A 19,610-nucleotide genomic window follows, 5' to 3' on the forward strand; every position below is an offset into this window, starting at 1 on the left:
AAAGCATAAAGGTCCTTAAAAGATTTTTAAAAACAACCCACCTCCTGAGAACAAACTTCCTTTGTGCCATCCTACTTAAAGCTGGAAGTGGGAATGTGGTTTGAAACTTAACATTCTAACCTGATCCAAAACCACCAGTTTTGGTATTAAACTTAAACTCAATGCTTCTTAACGTGCAAGTTAAGATCACTTCAAATCTACTTTTGTTTGAATTTACTCAAGTCACAGACACATCAGATGAAAAAATATTTTTAATAAAATCTTGAAATACAACATTGATAATTCAGAATTTTAAATAGGTATTAAAGCAAATCAAATACACAAACATTGGAAACCAGAAATTCAAACTGAAAATTAAGATATGCAGGAAATGCACTGCAAGTCAGTCAACATCTAACATTAAAGCTTTGGTTCTGATAAAAGATTACACACCAGAAATATCGCACACTGTTTATCAATACTAATTAGCAGTAGTTTGTTCTGCTTTTCTTTTTATTTTAGCTACTTCAATGCTTTCATGCCTCCTATTCCTTACTTGAACTGACCCATGCTTACTGGTACTTTTGTTTCCTGTTTTACACCTTGCATCAATTTAGTCTCTCACAGACATATGTTATATATAATCAGCCCTGAGTTCATGATCTAAAATGGCTGTTTTCTAATGCCTCATTTGCAAATTTATTTCTGCTGTTTTCAAATTCCTTCATGGCCTCATCCCTTGCTTCCTACATAGACATCTCAAGGTTCACAAGTCTCTGGAAATTCTACATTCTTCTACTCTAGGTTCTTGGTGCAGCCTAAAATTCCTGTGACCCATCATCACTGACTATACCATGAAGCTTGGCTTCGAACTCTGGAATTTCCTTTCTACACCTCTTTGCCTCTTCAAGGCCTTATTTAAAACCTTAAACACTGCTATAAAGATAAGAAATCAAAATAACTTTATCTTGCATAGAAGGCCAAATTCAAAAATGGAACAACAATTTATGCAATCATGAGCAGAGGATGCTGATTGGTTGACATTGAAATGCAGCAGGAACTATTAATCATTAGTCTTAGTCAACTGATTAACTTCAAATCAGATAAATTCACTCGTACTGTCAGGGCATTAGGATGGAAATGCAGCAGAGATTTGTGTTATCCAGCATCTGTTCCTCATTGAAAAATTTGCAATCCATGGACATATTCATTTTGTCTGCAATGGACAGGAGTTCGTGTATAAATAAACATTATCGCCACAGCACACAAATATATCACACCGTGAACCTGACTGATAACTTTAAGTTGGTTGCCAGTGTAATTCTTAACACAATCAAGCTTATTTAGGAAGCACAGTCCAGTAGCAGAATTGCATCTAATGCCAGTTGTTATATTCTAAGTTTTGCAAGTACAGGCCGGTTGAAAATGGTCAATATGGTGTCCATATTGCAGTCAAAAGGACAAGTTACTCTCCAGCGTCCACCAGTCATTGGAACTTCTGACTTACGTACCTGGCAACTCATCAGCACTAAGACCCATATACCATATTATAAATTACTTTAATAACCCAATTTTAAAAAGAAACTACTCTTACTAACCTTTAAGTTATCCTTCCTAAAATATGCCTTTTTGGCTTGATGTTGATTTGTGTCAGATTTTGCTTATGCAAAGTACATTGGGGCAATTTCTACAGTATTGGACCGATAATATTTTTAAAATATTATGTTTAGTAAGATACATATATCAAGATTCCAACTTTCAATGAGACCCAGAGTCTGCTGAGAGAAAGTTTCAGTGTAGTAAAATGTTTTTTATAGAACAAAAGGAAGTTTTTTTTTAAAAACAAGTGGCTGATTTACATTAAATAGCCAGCACATTATTGGCCCCTGTTTTGCAGTTGGAAAATAGTTTCATCAAAAAGAATGAAGTTTTTATTTGTTATCATTAAGATGAGCATTAATTGGTTAACCAAAAACACATTGGACTGATCACATTGATGTGGTCAGGTACCCTTAACGTTGCAGTTAAGACCCATAAGTAGGTCAACAGAGAGTAGATCACTTTGTGTCAGATTCAATTTACAACTAATCTAGGGGATAATACCAAAACCATGTGCAAAAATTTGAATTATAAACTTACGTTTTAAAAGATTTAAGAAGTGAAGTATAAGAAGGAATATAGATTGCAAATGCTACATAGATTTTAAAGCAAAGTCTAATTATATCAGAATATCTGAATGAGACAGCAAGTAAAAATAAATCAAGATTTTGAAAGGGGAAATTTATTCTATGTCCATTTAAATAAAATGGTTTAGCGTGACAGAAATTTGCCACAATTGAAACTCGTAAATTAGTAACAAAAAGGAAGGAAATAAAATTCTTCAGACAATAGATGAAATCATGGAGGAGTTAAAGAAGAAATATGTGCTTGTACACATATCTCTTACTGCACGCACCCTGTTGCTCATCAAGTGACATGGATCCAAGCTGTTTGTTTACCACAGAAGAAGGGGAATCTGAAACAAAAATTAGATTTAACTTAAAAATTAAATTGCACTTTTGTGATCATCTTTCCCCAAAGCAAAAAAAAAGCCATAAATCTGTGAATACCTTTGCTTAAAAATAACAACTTTTGCAAGCTGGTGAGATATGGCAGGTTTCATGCTTAAAACATAATTAATGTAAGCAAGAACAATGAATCAACAAAACTACTTGTTTTCTCAGATGTAAAACAATTAATTTCACAACGAGGGCAATAAATTTCAGTTTTCAAATGATTCTACTATTTGATGTAAATAGCTGCTTTACGACTGTGAATATTTTGCATTTAACCTGCTTCCAAGTAGAAACCTAAGTTACAAGCTCAGCTAGCACATCTAACTGCATTATAACTAATCAAAAATGACTGACAGGAGAGAGGAAGAAAAATGTATTGGATTTTTGCTCCTTAATGATATCTAGTTATGCCAATGAAAAATGTGTAAATGGGGACAGGATTGTTGCCACCTGTTATGGACCGACCAAACCCACTCAAAATTTATTAGGAAGATATTCTAGGCCCAAACTTTTTTTTAATTTTAAGTGTAAGGCATTGCATTCCTCTATCAAAATGCTTAACAAGATAATATATAAATTAATTACTGTTGCAATATAGTAACATCCTTTAAACACATGTTTGGCAAATGCAAATTCAACAAAGTAATGGTCTCATATGCAATTCTAGTAGGAGGAAGAAAAACACAGCTTTTAGCTGTAACAGAGCGAGGAATACGAACTTCCACATCCAGCTTCAACACCCAGTAATTGCAAAAAACTAAAACTAAAAAAAAATCCTAGTTCTGTGGGAGCTTGACTCCCACCCATTCAATAGCTGCTTCTATTGTTCCAATTTTTAAAAACTCTAAGGCCTCGCTATCGGCTTTGAGAGGACAGTCCATCACCTCTGTCTCAACCTTTCAGCATAAATAAAAAACTTAAAATTAACAAAACACGCCTCTTATAGCCATAGTATCATCACACCACCTGGATTCAAATATGAAGAATGGACATCTGCTTGACACAGTGGAAGGCAAATGATTTGTTAAAAGATTAGATTAGATTCCCTGCAGTGTGGAAACAGTGCAGTCCACACCAACCTTCCGAAGAACAACCCACTCAGACCCATTTCCCTCTGACTAATGCACCTAACACTTTGGTCAATTTAGCACAGCCAATTCACCTAACCTGCACATCTTTGTGACTGTGGGAGGAAACTGGAGCAACCGGAGAAAACCCACGCAGACACAGGAAGAATGTGCAAACTCCACACAGACAGTTGCCTGAGGCTGGAATCAAATCTGAGACCCTGGTGCTGTGAAGCAGCAGTGCTAACCACTGAGCCACATTGCTGCACCATTTACAAAAGGTGATGAGAGATTTAAGATAGGAATTTTAAAAAAGATTCTAAAGATTAGGACTGAAGCACCTTAAGAGTCTGCTCACCATAAAGGTTGCATTGACTTCCGCTATGATTGCATATATGTCAATTCTTTTCTGTATTTTGATAAATCTTTTGTTTAAAATTGACTCCAGTCAAAATGATCTAAACTCCTGATAAACTAAATTTGAGGCTATATGATTATTTTAATCTTTTGCTATATTAAAAAAATGATAGAACATACATTCTGGTGTATATAGATAAAACAATTTGGTTCACCTCTACCTTTTCTTCTAACAACTAAAATCATTTTACTTCAGACTCTCACAGCAAATTATCAAATTAAATATCCCAATTCCCAGGCCTACCATGTTCTCAATTGCTGAGAACTATCCTTGGCAATCCCCTATTCTTGCATACTACAGGTCTTTTCATCTGGCAGTTGAAACAGAAACAAAAGAAAACCAAAGTTTCCCAGTTACTGGCAGGTACCCTATCCCAAAGATTGGATGAGATCTTCAAGCAAAAACTAAGACTGAGTTAAATTCTTAATTTGTTTGTGAGACTCTCTCTAGTCCAGCACTAATGATATGACTTCTTACACGCCTAGTCGATAAATTAGCTCTGTGAAACTAAATTTTTGTTAATCCTTTCATTAACATTGATTATTAAGTAGTTAAGCTGTTAAAAAAATAGTATGCGTCTGTTCCAATGATTACCACAATTTCAGCGGTTTTATATACCTCATTTTACTTGAATGTACATTGCAGATGCGTAAATTGTTAGATACCTATTACCCTCTATTAATAAGATATTCTAGGCCTGTAAAATTATAGTGTAATCTCTCTTGCTAGGAATTTCCAATGAAACCACAAAAGTATAGTTTTGTGCCCTGGATTTATAATCCAGGGAATTAGAGTTAAAATACAAGGGTTAAATTATCCCAGTTTGAAGTCACCTAAAAATCAATTTAAAAAACCATGAAGCTATCAAATGTTTATAAGAATCTGGTTCACTAATATCCTTTAAGGAAGGAAAGCTGCTATTTTTCTGGTTCATGCTTGACGCCCCCACTAACGTTGCTGACTATTGTAACTCTTGAATTGACCTAAAAAGACACTCGGTTGAATAAAGCCAAATAGTGAGAGGCAAGAAATCACAGGCTTGCCTTGCTAGTAATAATTCCATTTCAAGACTAAATTTTAATAACCAAAACTGTAAACTCTGCAGAATGCAAACCAGGAAAACAGTTTTAGGATGATGTGAAACTACAAGCATATCATGAGCAAAACAGTTTCACTTTGTACTGATTTCACACTTAATGAAAATGATGCCTAAACCAAGAGGAAGGTTTTCCAATCTGGCAATGGACTAAAATGTTGCTCAATAGTTGGTTGGAATCTAGGTCTGAACAAACAAGTGCTCCACAAGTTTCAGGCAGACATGAAATTGTTTCTCATCATTCTGAACGTGCAGTCTGGGCTTGTGTACTTGATAACAAACGTTGGCCTCCCCACCCCACCATCCCACCTCACTCCAGTCATTTTGTAGACTGATGACTACACCTGCAAAATTACATCAAGGTACAATTTTTAAATCAACAATTTAAATTTATAATACTTGAGCATAACAGATAAAGCAAATTAGATTGAAGTAAGTCCAAAGTAAAGCATACTAGATTCACTCCAAATAAAGTTGTACAATTATTTCAAACTAAATCACTTTTGGATATGCAGTGGAACTTTCTCAAACTCTTCGAGATGGACTTGTGGGCAAGCAAATTGTGGAAATTGATGCCAGGTTGGGATCTTAATTCGATTCTAGCCCCTTCTGGTTATCCCAGCATCAGCTGGGAGTGCAGCAGGAAAACCCTTTGGCTGAGGGATGAAGCCAATTCAGAGTTAAAAACATCATTTGAAGCGGTTTTGCACATTGACTGTCCTAACAGCCTAGAGTTCCATGCTATGTCTGGGTTAGTGGGTTAGAGAAGGTGAGTGGAAAGGGAGAGGATTTTTTTAAAAGTCACTTCTGAGACATAGGCATCATTACCTGTCCCTCGTTGCCCTTGAGAACGCAAGAACCAGAAGGAGTAGAGAAACCAGCCCCTTGATATTCCTCCACTATTGAACACTATCACAGCTAATCTCGTCTTAGCTTTAGCTTCACTTTCCTGTCTGTCATCTATAACTCTTCAACCTATTACTAATTAAAAATCTATCTTCGCCTTAAAATTTATTCAGTGTCCTGGCATCCATCGCATTCTGAGGTAATGCATTCCACAGATTCACAACACAGAAATAATTTCTCCTCAACTGCTACCCCTTAACCTAAAACTACGAACTCTCATACTACATTGTCCCATGTGATGAAATATCCTATATACATTTACATTGTTAATTCACTTTAGCTTCTTAAGGACCTCAATATTCTACTCTCATTCTTCTGAACTCCACAGAGGATTGGCCTAAACTGCTCAATCTCCGTTCATAAGGTAAACCCCTCATCTCTGGAATCAACCTAATGGATAAGGCGAGAAGGTAGTGGTGAGTTACTTGATAGAACAAAATCCCTATAGTGCAGAAAAGGGCTGTTTGACCCATTGAGTCTCCACCAACCTTCTGAAGAGCATTCCACCCAGACCCCTCACTCACCATAGCTAATCTATTTGGCGTTCACATCCCTGGACAATATGGGGCAATTTACCACAGCCAATTCACAAAGGTGCACTTTTTGGACTGTGGAAAGAAACCATAACACTGGGCGGAAATCTACACACACACACACACACAGGGAGAACGTGCAAATTCCACACAGTCACCCAAAGCTGGAACCGAACTTGGGTGCCTGGTATTGAGAGGCAGCAGTGCTCATCACTGTGCCACCACACTGCCCAGTCCACGCATAGACCTATGATGGCATTAGGGAGAGAATTTCAGGATTTTGACTAAGCGACAGTGAAAGAACTAGGTAAAAACAATGACTGCAGATGCTGGAAACTAGATTCTGGATTAGTGGTGCTGGAAGAGCACAGCAGTTCAGGCAGCATCCGAGGAGCAGAAAAACCGACGTTTCGGGCAAAAGCCCTTCATCAGGAGAAAGGCAGAGAGCCTGAAGGGTGGAGAGATAAGCTAGAGGAGGGTGGGGGTGGGGAGAAAGTAGCATAGAGTACAATAGGTGAGTGAGGGAGGCGATGAAGGTGATAGGTCAAGGAGGAGGGTGGAGTGGATAGGTGAAAAAGAAGATAGGCAGGTAGGACAAGTCATGGTACAGTGCTGAGCTGGAAGTTTGGAACTGGGGTGAGGTGGGGGAAGGGGAAATGAGGAAACTGTTGAAGTCCACATTGATGCCCTAGGGTTGAAGTGTTCCAAGGAGAAAGATGAGGCATTCTTCCTCCAGGCATCTGGTAGTGAGGGAGCGGCAGTGAAGGAGGCCCAGGACCTCCATGTCCTCAGCAGAGTGGGAGGGGGAGTTGCAATGTTGGGCCACAGGGTGGTGTGGTTAATTGGTGCGGGTGTCCCGGAGATGTTCCCTAAAGCGCTCTGCTAGGAGGCGTCCAGTCTCCCCAACGTAGAGGAGACCGCATCGGGAGCAACGGATACAATAAATGATATTGGTGGATGTGCAGGTAAAACTTCGATGGATGTGGAAGGCTCCTTTAGGGACTTGGATGGAGGTGAGGGAGGTGGTGTGGGCGCAGGTTTTGCAATTCCTGCGGTGGCAGGGGAGGGTGCCAGGATGGGAGGGTGGTTTGTAGGGGGGAGTGGACCTGACCAGGTAGTTACGGAGGGAACAGTCTTTGCGGAAGGCGGAAAGGGGTGGGGAGGGAAATATATCCCTGGTGGTGGGGTCCGTTTGGAGGTGGTGGAAATGTCGGCAGATGATTTGGTTTATGTGAAGGTTGGTAGGGTGGAAAGTGAGCACCAGGGCGTTCTGTCCTTGTTACAGTTGGAGGGGTGGGGTCTGAGGGCGGAGGTGCGGGATGTGGACGAGATGCGTTGGAGGGCATCTATAACCATGTGGGAAGGGAAATTGTGGTCTCTAAAGAAGGAAGCCATCTGGTGTGTTCTGTGGTGGAACTGGTCCTCCTGGGAGCAGATATGGCAGAGGCGGAGGAATTGGGAATATGGGATGGCATTTTTGCAAGAGGTAGGGTGGGAAGAGGTGTAATCCAGGTGGCTGAGAGAGTCGGTGGGTTTGTGAAAAATGTCAGTGTCAAGTCAGTCATCATTAATGGAGATAGAGAGGTCCAGGAAGGGGAGGGAGGTGTCAGAGATGGTCGAGGTAAATTTAAGGTCAGGGTGGAATGTGTTGGTGAAGTTGATGAATTGCTCAACCTCCTTGCAGGAGCACGAGGTGGCGCCAATGCAGTCATCAACGTAATGGAGGAAGAGGTGGGGAGTGGTGCCGGTGTAATTACAGAAGATCAACTGCTCTATGTAGCCAACAAAGAGACAGGAATAGCTGGGGCTCATACGTGTGCCCATGGCTACCCCTTTGGTCTGGCGGAAGTGGGAGGATTCGAAGGAGAAATTGTTAAGGGTGAGGACCAGTTTGGCCAAACGAATGAGAGTGTCAATGGAAGGGTACTGTTGGGGATGTCGGGAGAGGAAAAACGGAGGGCTTGGAGGCCCTGGTCATGGCGGATGGAGGTGTAGAGGGATTGCGTATCCATGGTGAAGATGAGGCGTTGGGGGCCGGGGAAATGGAAGTCTTGGAGGAGGTGGAGGGCGTGGGTGGTGTCTCAAAATGTATGTGGGGAGTTCCTGGACTAGGGGGGATAGGACAGTGTCGAGGTAGGTAGAAATGAGGTCAGTGGGGCAGGAGCATGCTGACACAATGGGTCAGCCAGGATGGTCAGGCTTGTGGATCTTGGGAAGGAGGTAGAACCGGGCAGTGCAGGGTTCCCGGACTATGAGGTTGGAAGCTATGGGTGGGAGATCTCCTGAGGTGATGAGGTTCTGTATGGTCTGGGAGATGACGGTTTGGTGATGGGGGATGGGGTCATGGTCGAGGGAGCAGTAGGAAGAGGTATCCTCCAGTTGGCGTTTGGCTTCAGCGGTGTAGAGGTCAGTGCGCCAGACTACCACTGCGCTCCCTTTATCTGCTCGCTTGATGGTGAGGTCAGGATTGGAGGGCTGCGCATTGTGAGGGTGAGAGGTTGGAGTGGGGGAGGGAGGTAGACAGTGAAGGAACTACAATTTCTTTCCAAGTCAGGCTGTTGAGTGGCCTGGAAGGGAACTTGCAGGTGGTATCCCCAGGTAGCTGGTGCCTTTGTCATAGAACGTAGAACAGTCCAGCATGGTACAGGCCCTTCGGCCCTCAATATTGTGCCAACCTTTTATCCTCAAACCAAATTACATACCCTTCATTGTACTATCATCCATGTGGCAATCCAAGAGTCACTTAAATGTCCCTAATGTCCCCTACTATACTGCTGGCAGTGCAGTGCACACACCCACCACTCTCTGTATAAAGAAGTGACTTCTGACATTTCCCTAAAACCTTCCTCCAATTACTTTAAAATTATGCCTCCTCATAATAGACATTTCAGCCATGGGAAAAAGTCTCTGGCTGTCCACTCTACCTATGCCCATCATCATCTTGTACACCTCCATCAAGTCACCTCTCATCCTTCTTTGCTCCAATGAGAAAAGGCCTAGCTCCCTTAATCTTTCTTTATAAGGCATGGCCTCCATTCCAGACAGCATCTGGGTAAGTCTCCTCTGCATCCTTTCTAAAAGTTCCACATCTTTCCAATAATGAGGCAATCAGAACTGAACACAATAGTCCAAGTGTGGTCTGAGCTATCCTGGCTCTGGATGGAAGTGGTCATGCATTTGGAAGGTACCTTCTAAGGATGTTTGGTGAATTTCCGCATATTCTCAATGATATACACTGCTGCTCTAAGTGGTAGTGATTGAACGCTTATGGAAGTGGTATCGATTAAGCTGGGTGCTGTATCTTAGATAATGTCAAGCTTCTTGAGAATTATTGAACATGTATTTGTCCAAGCAAGTGAGGAGTATCACTCCTGGCTAATGGCTTGTAGTTTGTGGACAGGCTTTGGGGAGTCAAGAGCTGAGTTGCACGCTGCAGGATTCCTAACTCCTGACCTGTTCTTATAGCCACTGTGTTCATAGGAAAGAGTCCAGGTCAGTTTCTAGTCAACTGTAATCCCAGGATATTGATAGCTGAGGATTCAGTGATGGTACAGCTGCTGAATGTCACAGGGCTGTATTTAGATTCTCTGATTGGGGATGGTCATTGCTTGGCATTTGTGTGGTGCAAATGTTAAATGCCACATTTCAATCCAAGACTGGATATTGCCAACAGGTCTTGCTGCATTTGGACATGGACTGCTTCATTATCTGATGAATCACGAATAATATTGAACATTGCGCAATCAGTGAACATCTCTATTTGTGACTTTATGCTGGAGGAAGGCCATTGTTGTAGCAGCTGAAGATGGTTTGGCCTAGTGGTTAGCACTGCTGCCTCACAGCGCCAGAGAACTGGGTTCAATTCCTGCCTCAGGTGACTGACTGTGTGGAGTTTGCATATTCTCCCCGTGTCTGCATGGGTTTCCTCCAGGTGTTCTGGTTTCCTCCCACAGTCCAAAGATGTGCAGGTTAGGTGAATTGGCCATGCTAAATTGCCCGTAGTGTTAGGTGAAGGGGTAAATGTAAGGAAATGGGTCTGGGTGGGTTGCGCTTCAGCGGGTCAGTGTGGACTTGTTGGGACAAAGGGCCTGTTTCTACACTGTTAGTAATCTAATCTAGGATACTACCAAGAAAATCCTATAGAGATGTCCTGGAGTGAAGACAACTGACCACCCACAACCACAGCCATCTTCCTATGTGCAAGGTATGACTCCAACCAGTGAAAAATCATCCCATGGCTCCTTGATGCCACGCTCAGTTAAATGTGGCCTTGATATCAAGGGCTGTGACTCTCACTTCATCTTTGGAACTCAATTCTTTTGTTCATGATTCAGTCATAAGACCATAAGACATAGGAGCAGAAATTAAACCATTCAACCCATTGCATCTGCTCCACAATTCAATCATGACAGATAGGTTTTTCAATCCTATTTTCCTGCTTTCTCTCTGTAAACTTTGATCCTCTTGGCAATCAAGAACTTATCTATCTCTGTTTTAAATATACTCAATGATCTGGCCTCCACAGATTCACCATTCTCTCACTAAAGAAGTTTTTCCTTATCTCCATTCTAAAGGGTCATCCCTTTACTCTAATGCTGTGCCCTGACAAAGGAAACATATTCCCAATGCCCACTCTGTATTCTGTAAGTTTCAATCAAATCCCAACCCATCCTGCTAAACTCCGTTGAGTATAGTCCCACGTTCCTCATGAGCAGTGCCTTGAAAGCTAGTGCTTTCAAATAAAACCTGTTGTGTGATTTTTAGCTTTGATCCTCATATTAAGCCTTTCATTCTTGGATCATTCTCATGAACCTCCTCTGGACCAGCTCCAGGGCCAATACATCCTTCCTGAGGTTCGGACCCAAAACTGCCCATAATACTCTAAATGTGGTCTGACCAGAGCCTTATAAAGCTTCAGAAGTATGTCCCTGCTTTTATATTCCAGTCCTCGCAAGACGAATGACAACATTATATTTGCCTTCCTAACTACTGACTCAACCTGCAAGTTTACCTGAAGAGAAACCTAGACTAGGACTCCCTTGTCCATTTGCACTTCAGATTTATGAATTTTCTCCCCATTTAGAAAATTGTCCATTCCTCTATTCTTCCTACCAAACTGTATGGCATTGTATTTCATCTGCCACTTCCTTGCCCACTCTCCTAACCCAAAGTCTTTCTGCAGCCTCCCCTTCTCCTCAATATTACCTGCCCCTCCACCTATCTTTGTACCACCTGCAAACCTAGCCAGAATGCCCTCAGTTCCTACATCCAGATCATTAATGTATAAAGTGAAAAATTGTGGTCCCAACACTGACCCTTGTGGAACACCACTAGTCACCAGTTTCCTTCTGCCAGACAGCTGATCTTCTGTCCATGCTAGTACATTGCCTCGTAGCCTTCTGCGCAGCACCTTATCAAAGCCTTCTGGAAGTCCAGATAGATAATGTCCATTGGCTCTCCATGGTCTAACCTACTCATTATCTCCTCAAAGAATTCTAACAGATTTATCAGGCATGACCTAACCTTGATGAAACCATGCTGACTTTGCCCTATTTTACCATGTATTTCCAAGTATTCAGAGATCTCTTCCTTCACCACTGACTCCAAAATCTTCCAAACGACGGAGGTCAGGCTAATCGACCGACAATTTCTTGTCTTTTTCCTGACTTCCTTCATATATGGGGAGGGTTACATTATAAATTTTCCAGTTCACCGGAACCCTCTCTGACTCCACTGATTCCTGGAGGATTACTACATAAGCTTCCACTATCTCTTCTGCTATCTCCTTCAGAACTGTGGAATGTAGCCCATCTAGTCCAGATGATTTATCCACTTTCAGAGTTTTCAGTTTTCCTAGCAACCTTGGTGATGGCCACCATACTCATCTCTGCCTCTCGACTCACTTGAAGTGTTGGGATATTACGTGTCTTCCACCATGAAGACTGATGCAAAGTACTTGTTTAGTTCCTCAGCCATTTCTTTGTTCCCCATTACTACATTTTCAGTGTCACTTTCCAGTGGTCTAGTGTCCACTCTTGCCTTTCTTTTGCCCTTTATATAGATAAAGAAACTCTTGCATTTTTAAAAAAATCTACTCCCTCCATATTTCTTTCTTCAATGTTCTCAGCTGGTTTTTGTAGGTTTCCCAATCCTCTGGCATCCCACTCCCCTTTGCCACATTATTTGTGTTCTCTTTTGCTTTTATGCTGTGCTTGACTTACGTGGTCAGCCTTGGTTGCCTCATCCTCCCTTTCGTATGCTTCCTTTTCCTTGGGATGAATTTTTGCTATATCTCCCAGATTACTCCCAGAAACTATTCAGTTTCACTGTCTTTCCTGCAAGGCTCCTCTCCTAGTCAATTCTGTTCAGCTCCTCCCTCATGCCTCTGCGTTTGCCTTTATTCAACTATAATACCATTACATCTGATTCCACCTTCTCCCTCTCAAATTGCAGGGTAAATTCTATTATATTATGGCCACTGCTTCCGAAGTGTGCCTTCACCTTAAGCTCCCTTATCTGTCTCATTGCACAACACTAAGTCTTGCTTAAAGGTATGGCCAGTTCTGCAGCACAAGTTGTCGACCCTTGCACTCCACATTGCGTCCTCCAAATGTGGTTCAACATGGAGGAGTACAGGGTCATCAGCTGAGTGAAGACAGTACATTGGAATTAGGAGGTTTCCTTGTCCAGAGTCAATGTTGAGGGCAACATTGGGGCAACTCCCTCCCAACTGTATAGCACTGTGCTGCAACCTTTCCTTGGCCTGTCCTGCCAGTGGCCCAAGACATATCTAGGTATGATATCTAAGACACTGACTGTAAAGTATGATTCTGTGATTATGTTGCTCGACTAATCTGTGAAATAGCTCTACTAATGTAGGCACCAGCCCTAACTGGTAGCAGGGAAGATTTTGCAGGGTCAACAGGGCTTTTCTTTTGCTGTTCTTGTTTCCAGTGGTTGATGCCAGATGTCAAGTGACTTGCTGGACCATTTCAGAGGGCCGGTGAGAATCAACTGCACATGTTGGTGTCTGGAGTCACATAGAGACCAGAGCAAATAAGGATGCTATATTTCCTTCCCTGATAGACATGTGAACTTTCTGACAATTGGCAGTGGTTTCATGGTCATTAAACTCTTAATTCCAATTATGAATTGAACTAAAATTCCACCACCTACCATGCTGGGATTTGAACCAGAGTCCCCACAACATTACATGAGTTTCTCAATAATAATTTTGCAATAATATCACTACGCTATCATTCCCCCTCTTCAGCGATCCTTACAATATGTGAAGGCTTCAGTCTGAACAGCTCCATTTATGCCAAACGAGAGGCTGCAGTTAAAACAATGCCTCTGAGAGAAGGTTTCACTACTTTAAAATCAGTAACCCGTTCAGCATTTCACTCACCATCAGCTGCACTACTTTGTTATTAGGTTTAAGAGCAGCATAGGGACATCTTATGCCACTCCATGATTTACTTCTTTGGAGGGTCAAGTGCAAGGGGCAATTGACTATGTTCCTGCTGATGCTGAAACACTACCCAGAGTATCCAGTGCTTTCTCCCTAGCCAGATGCCTTGAGATGTTGGAATCTTAATTGGTTTGCTCTGTGAAAGAGCAATTGAGTAGGTCCATTAATTAAGAAATCAGATTTTCAATATGAAAATGGTACCTGCAGTGCATCTGTCTAAGGCTTCCTCTCAGATTTCTCTATTACACACATTTCAAACATTACACACCACTTGCAAACAACATCTTGTTTTCATTTTAGAGCAGTAATAAGAAGAGTAAGTGATAGTGAAGATCATTCACAGTAAGAACACAGTAGAACGCTAAGACCCAGTATAGAGATGAACAGATCAGCAGTTCAGCCTCACAGGCAGCATACACATGATGGAATTGGTCTAAAATTAAGCTTGAAGGAATTTATCATTCATTGAACATAACCTTGAGCAGTACCACAGCACAGTGATTAAGTGGTGGTATAGGGAATCACATGAATGAAGAAAACAGCAGGATAAATTACAAACTGAAAGGTATTTGTAAACTAGGATTACATTGAAGGTGTAGTCCGGTAATCTTATAACCACATGAAGAGTGTCAAATTAAATAGAAGGACACAAAGTTAAGTTTGTTGCCGCTTATGAATATAGGCATAACAAGAGGAATGGATTTAGATTCTTTGGCATTCAGACCAATTCAGAGATAACAACAGCGTTTATAGGATGGAGGCCATCACTTGACAAAGTTAAGACAATGGCCCAGGTAAGTTTTGTAATCACTCGTGTAAAAGTCCAGTACTTTAGACCACAATTTTTGACAAAAAGGGGATGACTTATACAAGTAACCATGATATGGAGGTGCGGGTGTTGGACTGGGGTGGACAAAGTTAAATATCACAACACAAGGTTATAGTCCAACAGGTTTATTTGGAAGTACAAGCTTTCGGAACACTGCTCCTTCATCAGGTAGCTAATGGAGTAGGATCATAGAACACACAATTTATAGCAAAGGAACATAGTGTAATACACTGATGCAAAATACTGAACAAACCTAGATTGCAGAGGCTGATGCCAAGTTCGGTACCCATGAGGATAGCCTCAACTAGGACCTTAGGTTCTTGTCACACTACAGGTGAGCCCACTACACTATACACACTCTCACACACACACACACTCTTACATACTCACATGGACCTCTCTCATACACACATGGGCTTATATTCCATCACACTCATGCATATGCTTTAGAGTTGGGATTTGAACTACTGGCATGCAGGGTTTTGTTTGCATCTCTGACTGGGTTTATTTATCAGCTTGTAAGCATTTCTGATAGCCATGGGGATTTATTTTTAAAAACAACAGAGAGAGATAGTTCTTGAGGACTAATGTGAATTTGTTTTCATTGTTTGATGGTAAAAGCTGTCCCAAAGTAAACTGTTCTGCATAATGCATTCAGTTTAGAAGGTTAGAGATAGATTTCTTTTTCTTTTGAATAGAGCAAATGCTAGTAACTTGAAAAAGAAAGCTTTCAGGTTTTAGTTTGACAGTTTTGCAGAAGACTTGGCTTAAGCTGGATAAAAACCAGTTGGTCAACAAAACGTGATGGCTTAGAACTGTTTAAACATAGCTTACTTCAAACAAAACAGCCTAGTTTTTAAATCAAAACTTCATGTCTGGAACCTTCAATCTGAAAGGAGTTATTTGAAGCCAAGAAAGAATAACCTCAGTTACATGAAGATTCGAGGAGGAAGTTCAGTTTTAATAAGTGAAATATTTGTGAAAATAAACCCTATTTGAGAGACAGAGAAGGGAATTTCTCTCTGGTGAGAGTACTGTAAAGGTGTTCTGTTGGGATTAATGGAACTGAACCATGAATTTTTAAATCTTTAAATTTGTGCTATTTCTGAATGCAAATACCTTTGTTTATTCTGTTTCTTCCGTATAATAGACTTGTTTTATTGTTAAACTGGAACAGCAGTATTGGGAGCTTGTGTATTAATTAAAGATGACCTTGTTAAAAACAACAAACAAAATGATCTATTAAGCCAGACTTCAGTCAGGGATCAGACTTGGCCAGGGATGTCAGCAGCTAGGATTGTAACAGTACACAATAGAAAATAATTGGCAGATAAAGCCATAATATCAAGAAAATAAAATGAGGGCAGGACTGGTGGAAACAGCTCCCAACTTAGAACACTATTAGTAGCACCTATTGTTTTGCTAGTGTTCTCATCACTCAGGTCAAGTATTTTTACAAGATGGAATACAGAATGTTCTACCAGAGAATATTACGACTAAAAGTCTAGATAATCTAATAGTATTGATGATATAATTTCCCTGATATTATAATCATAATAACAGAGTATCTTGTTTATACTATTTGGGGTCAACATTTTCACTATTACTCGAATATGTATAGTAGTTCAAATAATTCAAATTTATCAGCAATTTTTCAAAAATTGGTGCAATGATGATAAGATGGATTGCTTATTTAAATTGCATGAAAAACATTTGCCAATTACCTAACATCTCGACTTCAGTTTCAAACTGTGGTTCTCAAAACCCTTACTACAGTATTCCTTAGTCTTATTCCTTAGTTAGTTCATAATTTGACCAAGGTTAGCTACCTCTTATATCCTGATTGAGCAACCTGGTACCAATAGCAAATTTTATTTCGCAGGTACCTGGTTTATAACTGTGTGCAAAGATTCCTAGCCTAAGTCCTCAGCCAAAAGTTTTCTGAATAAAGTATCATAATAAAGTGGAATACAGTGATTCAAAACTTTTATGTCCCCTTTTCCATGTTCCCTGAAAGCCACCAACTTATAAAAGTCGTCCATGAGGCCCAATTGCTCACCAGTGCCTTTACTTAGGCTGACTATTCTTCAACTTAGCTTATAGCTGTGAGGTTAGATAATGAAGGTTACGTACATACATTTGTGTCAGGCATTACAAACTGATAATATCCCATTCAACCAAATACTTTACGCTTCCATGGATAGCAATCAGAAGCCAATCCCTGACTGACTTTCCCTTTCCAGCAAAGGGGCACTATTGGATGAAATCTCCCCAGCTGAGTGTTGCTCCAGCCCAAGATCATGAAATTCACCTGCAGCATCCATATTATGATACGATGAGGTAAAATATCTCAGGTAACAGCCAAAGGTTTTCCAAAGTATAATCTTCTGATTTCAGTTCTCAAGCTCTTTATTAATCAGCTGGTGAATGAGAGGAACAGACAGGAGACTCTGTGCTCGTGATTGGGACTCCTGGGTGGTATGTTGCCTCCCAAGTGCCAGGGTCAGGGATGTCTCAGATTGAGTCTACAGAATTCTTAAGGGGGAGGAAGAGCAGCCAGAGGTCGTGGTACACATTGGTACCAATGACCTAGATAGGAAAGGGATGACCTGAAAAAGAGAACACAGGGAGTTAGGCTAGAAGCTAAAAGGCAGGACGAGCAGAGTAGTAATCTCAGGATTGCTACTGGTGCCACGGGCTGGTGAGGCTAAGAACAGAGAGCGAGTGCAGATGAACATGTTGCTGCAGGGTAGGTTTAGGAGAGAGAGCATCAGATATGTGGATCATTGGGATACCTTCTGGGGGAAGTGGGACCTGTACAAGAAGGAGGGGTTGCACCTGAATGGGAGAGGCACCAATATCCTGGGTGGGACGTGTACTAGAGCTCTTTGGGAGGGTTTGAACTAGTTTGGCAGAGGGATGGGAACTGGAGTTATGGATCAGAGAATGGAATAGCTCGTGAACAGCCAGATACGGCGTACAGAGAGTCTGTGAGGAGGGATAGACAGTTGATACAGCAAAGTTGTAGCCAGTGTGATGGGTTGAAGTGTGTCTATTTTAACGCAAGTAGTATCAGGAATGTGGAGGAATGGCATTGTTAATCGGGGAGAATACTACAGCAGCAGAAAGGGAGGTCAACAAGGAGAGTTTTATCTACAGAATCCGTATAAGTGGAAGTCAGAAACACAAAAGGAGCAGTCACTTTATTAGGAGTTTTCTACAGGCCCCACAATATCAACAGAGACATGGAGGAGCAGAATGGGAGGCAGATTCTGGAAAGGTGCAGAAGTAACAGGGTTGTTGTCATCGGTGACTCAACTTCCCTAATATTGACTGGAACCTCCTTAGTTCTGATATTTTTAATGGAGCAGATTTTGTCAGGTGCATCCAAAAAGGAATCCTGATTCAATATGTAGATAGGCTAACTAGAGGGGAGGCCATATTGGATTGGTGCTAGGCAATGAACCAGGGCGGGTATCAGATCTCTCAGTGGGAGAGCATTTCAGTCATAGTGATCGCAGCCTCCTGACCTTCATGGACAGGGATAGGAGCAGATGGTATGGAAAAATATTTAATTGAGGGAAGGTGAATTACAATGCTATTAGGCAGGAACTGGGGTGCCTAAATTATGAACAGATATTCTCAAGAAAATGCATGACAGAAATGTGGAGGCTGTTTAGGGAGCACTTGCTAATACTGCTGGATAGGTATGTCCCACTGAGCAAGGAAGGGACGGTGGGGTGAAGGAATCTTGGGTGACAAGGGATGTGGAACATCTAATCAAGGGGAAGAAGTAAGTTTACTTAAGGTTGAGGCGGCAATGATCAGACAGGGCTCAAGAGGGTTACAAGGTAGTCAGAAGAATGGACTTAGGACAGCTAGAAGGGGGCACAACAAAGCTTTAGCGGGGAGGATGAATGAAAACCATAAGGCATATGAGGACAAGAGGATGGCCAGAGTAAGGATAGGACCAATCAGGGATAGTAGAGGGAACTTGTGCCTGGAGTCAGAGGAGGTAGGGAAGGTCTTTAATGAATGCTTTAGTATTCACGGCTGAGAGGGACCGTGACATATGTTTCAACAGGTTGATGTTAATAAGGAGGATGAGCTGAAAACTTTGAAACACAAAAGGATAGACAAGTCCCCTGGGCCAGATGGGATATACCCAAGGTTACTATAGGAAGCGAGGGAAGAAATTGCTGCACCTTTGGCGAAGATTTTTGCAATGATCCTCATTGTCCACTGGAGTAGTGCCAGATGATTGGAGGGTGGCAAACGTTATTTCCTCATTTAACAACAGGAATAGGGATAACCCAGGGAATTATAGGTCAGTTAGCTTTACGTCTGTGATGGGAAAATTATTGGAGAGGATTCTGAGAGACAGGATTTATGATTACATGGAAAACCATAGTTTGATGGGAGATCGCCAGCATAGTTTTGTGATGGGCAGGTCATGCCTCACAAGCCTTAGTGAATTCTTTCAAGGATGTGATAAAACAGTGGTCGAACAGTGGATGTGATGTTCATGGATTTTAGCAAGACGCTTGATAAGGTTCCCCATGGTAGGCTCATTCAGAAAGTAAGGAGGCATAGGATACAGGGAAACCTGTCTGGCTGGACACAGAATTGGCTGGCCCGTTGAAGACAGATGGTGGTAGTAGATGGAAAGTATTTAGCCTGGAGCTCAGTGACCAGTGGCATTCTGCAGAGAATCCGTTCTGGGACCTCTGCTCTTTATGTTGTTATAAATGACTTG

At 41.5% G+C, this 19,610-nt stretch overlaps 1 protein-coding gene across 7 annotated transcripts in view; it reads right to left on the minus strand.

The window, feature by feature from the left end:
• dcaf6 (ddb1 and cul4 associated factor 6) overlaps positions 1-19,610 on the minus strand; it is a 225,207-nt gene that overhangs the window by 82,383 nt on the left and 123,214 nt on the right. For 6 of the 7 annotated variants that reach the window (XM_072585183.1, XM_072585182.1, XM_072585188.1 and 3 more), the window contains one exon: positions 2,435-2,494. The exons of the other annotated variant lie outside the window; for it this stretch is intronic. In XM_072585183.1, the coding sequence (XP_072441284.1) occupies positions 2,435-2,494 (60 nt within the window). The remainder of the gene's footprint in view (positions 1-2,434; positions 2,495-19,610) is intronic. 7 annotated transcript variants of the gene reach the window in all.

The sequence above is a fragment of the Chiloscyllium punctatum genome, chromosome 15 (genome assembly GCF_047496795.1).
Source record: "Chiloscyllium punctatum isolate Juve2018m chromosome 15, sChiPun1.3, whole genome shotgun sequence".
Lineage (NCBI taxonomy): Eukaryota > Metazoa > Chordata > Chondrichthyes > Orectolobiformes > Hemiscylliidae > Chiloscyllium > Chiloscyllium punctatum.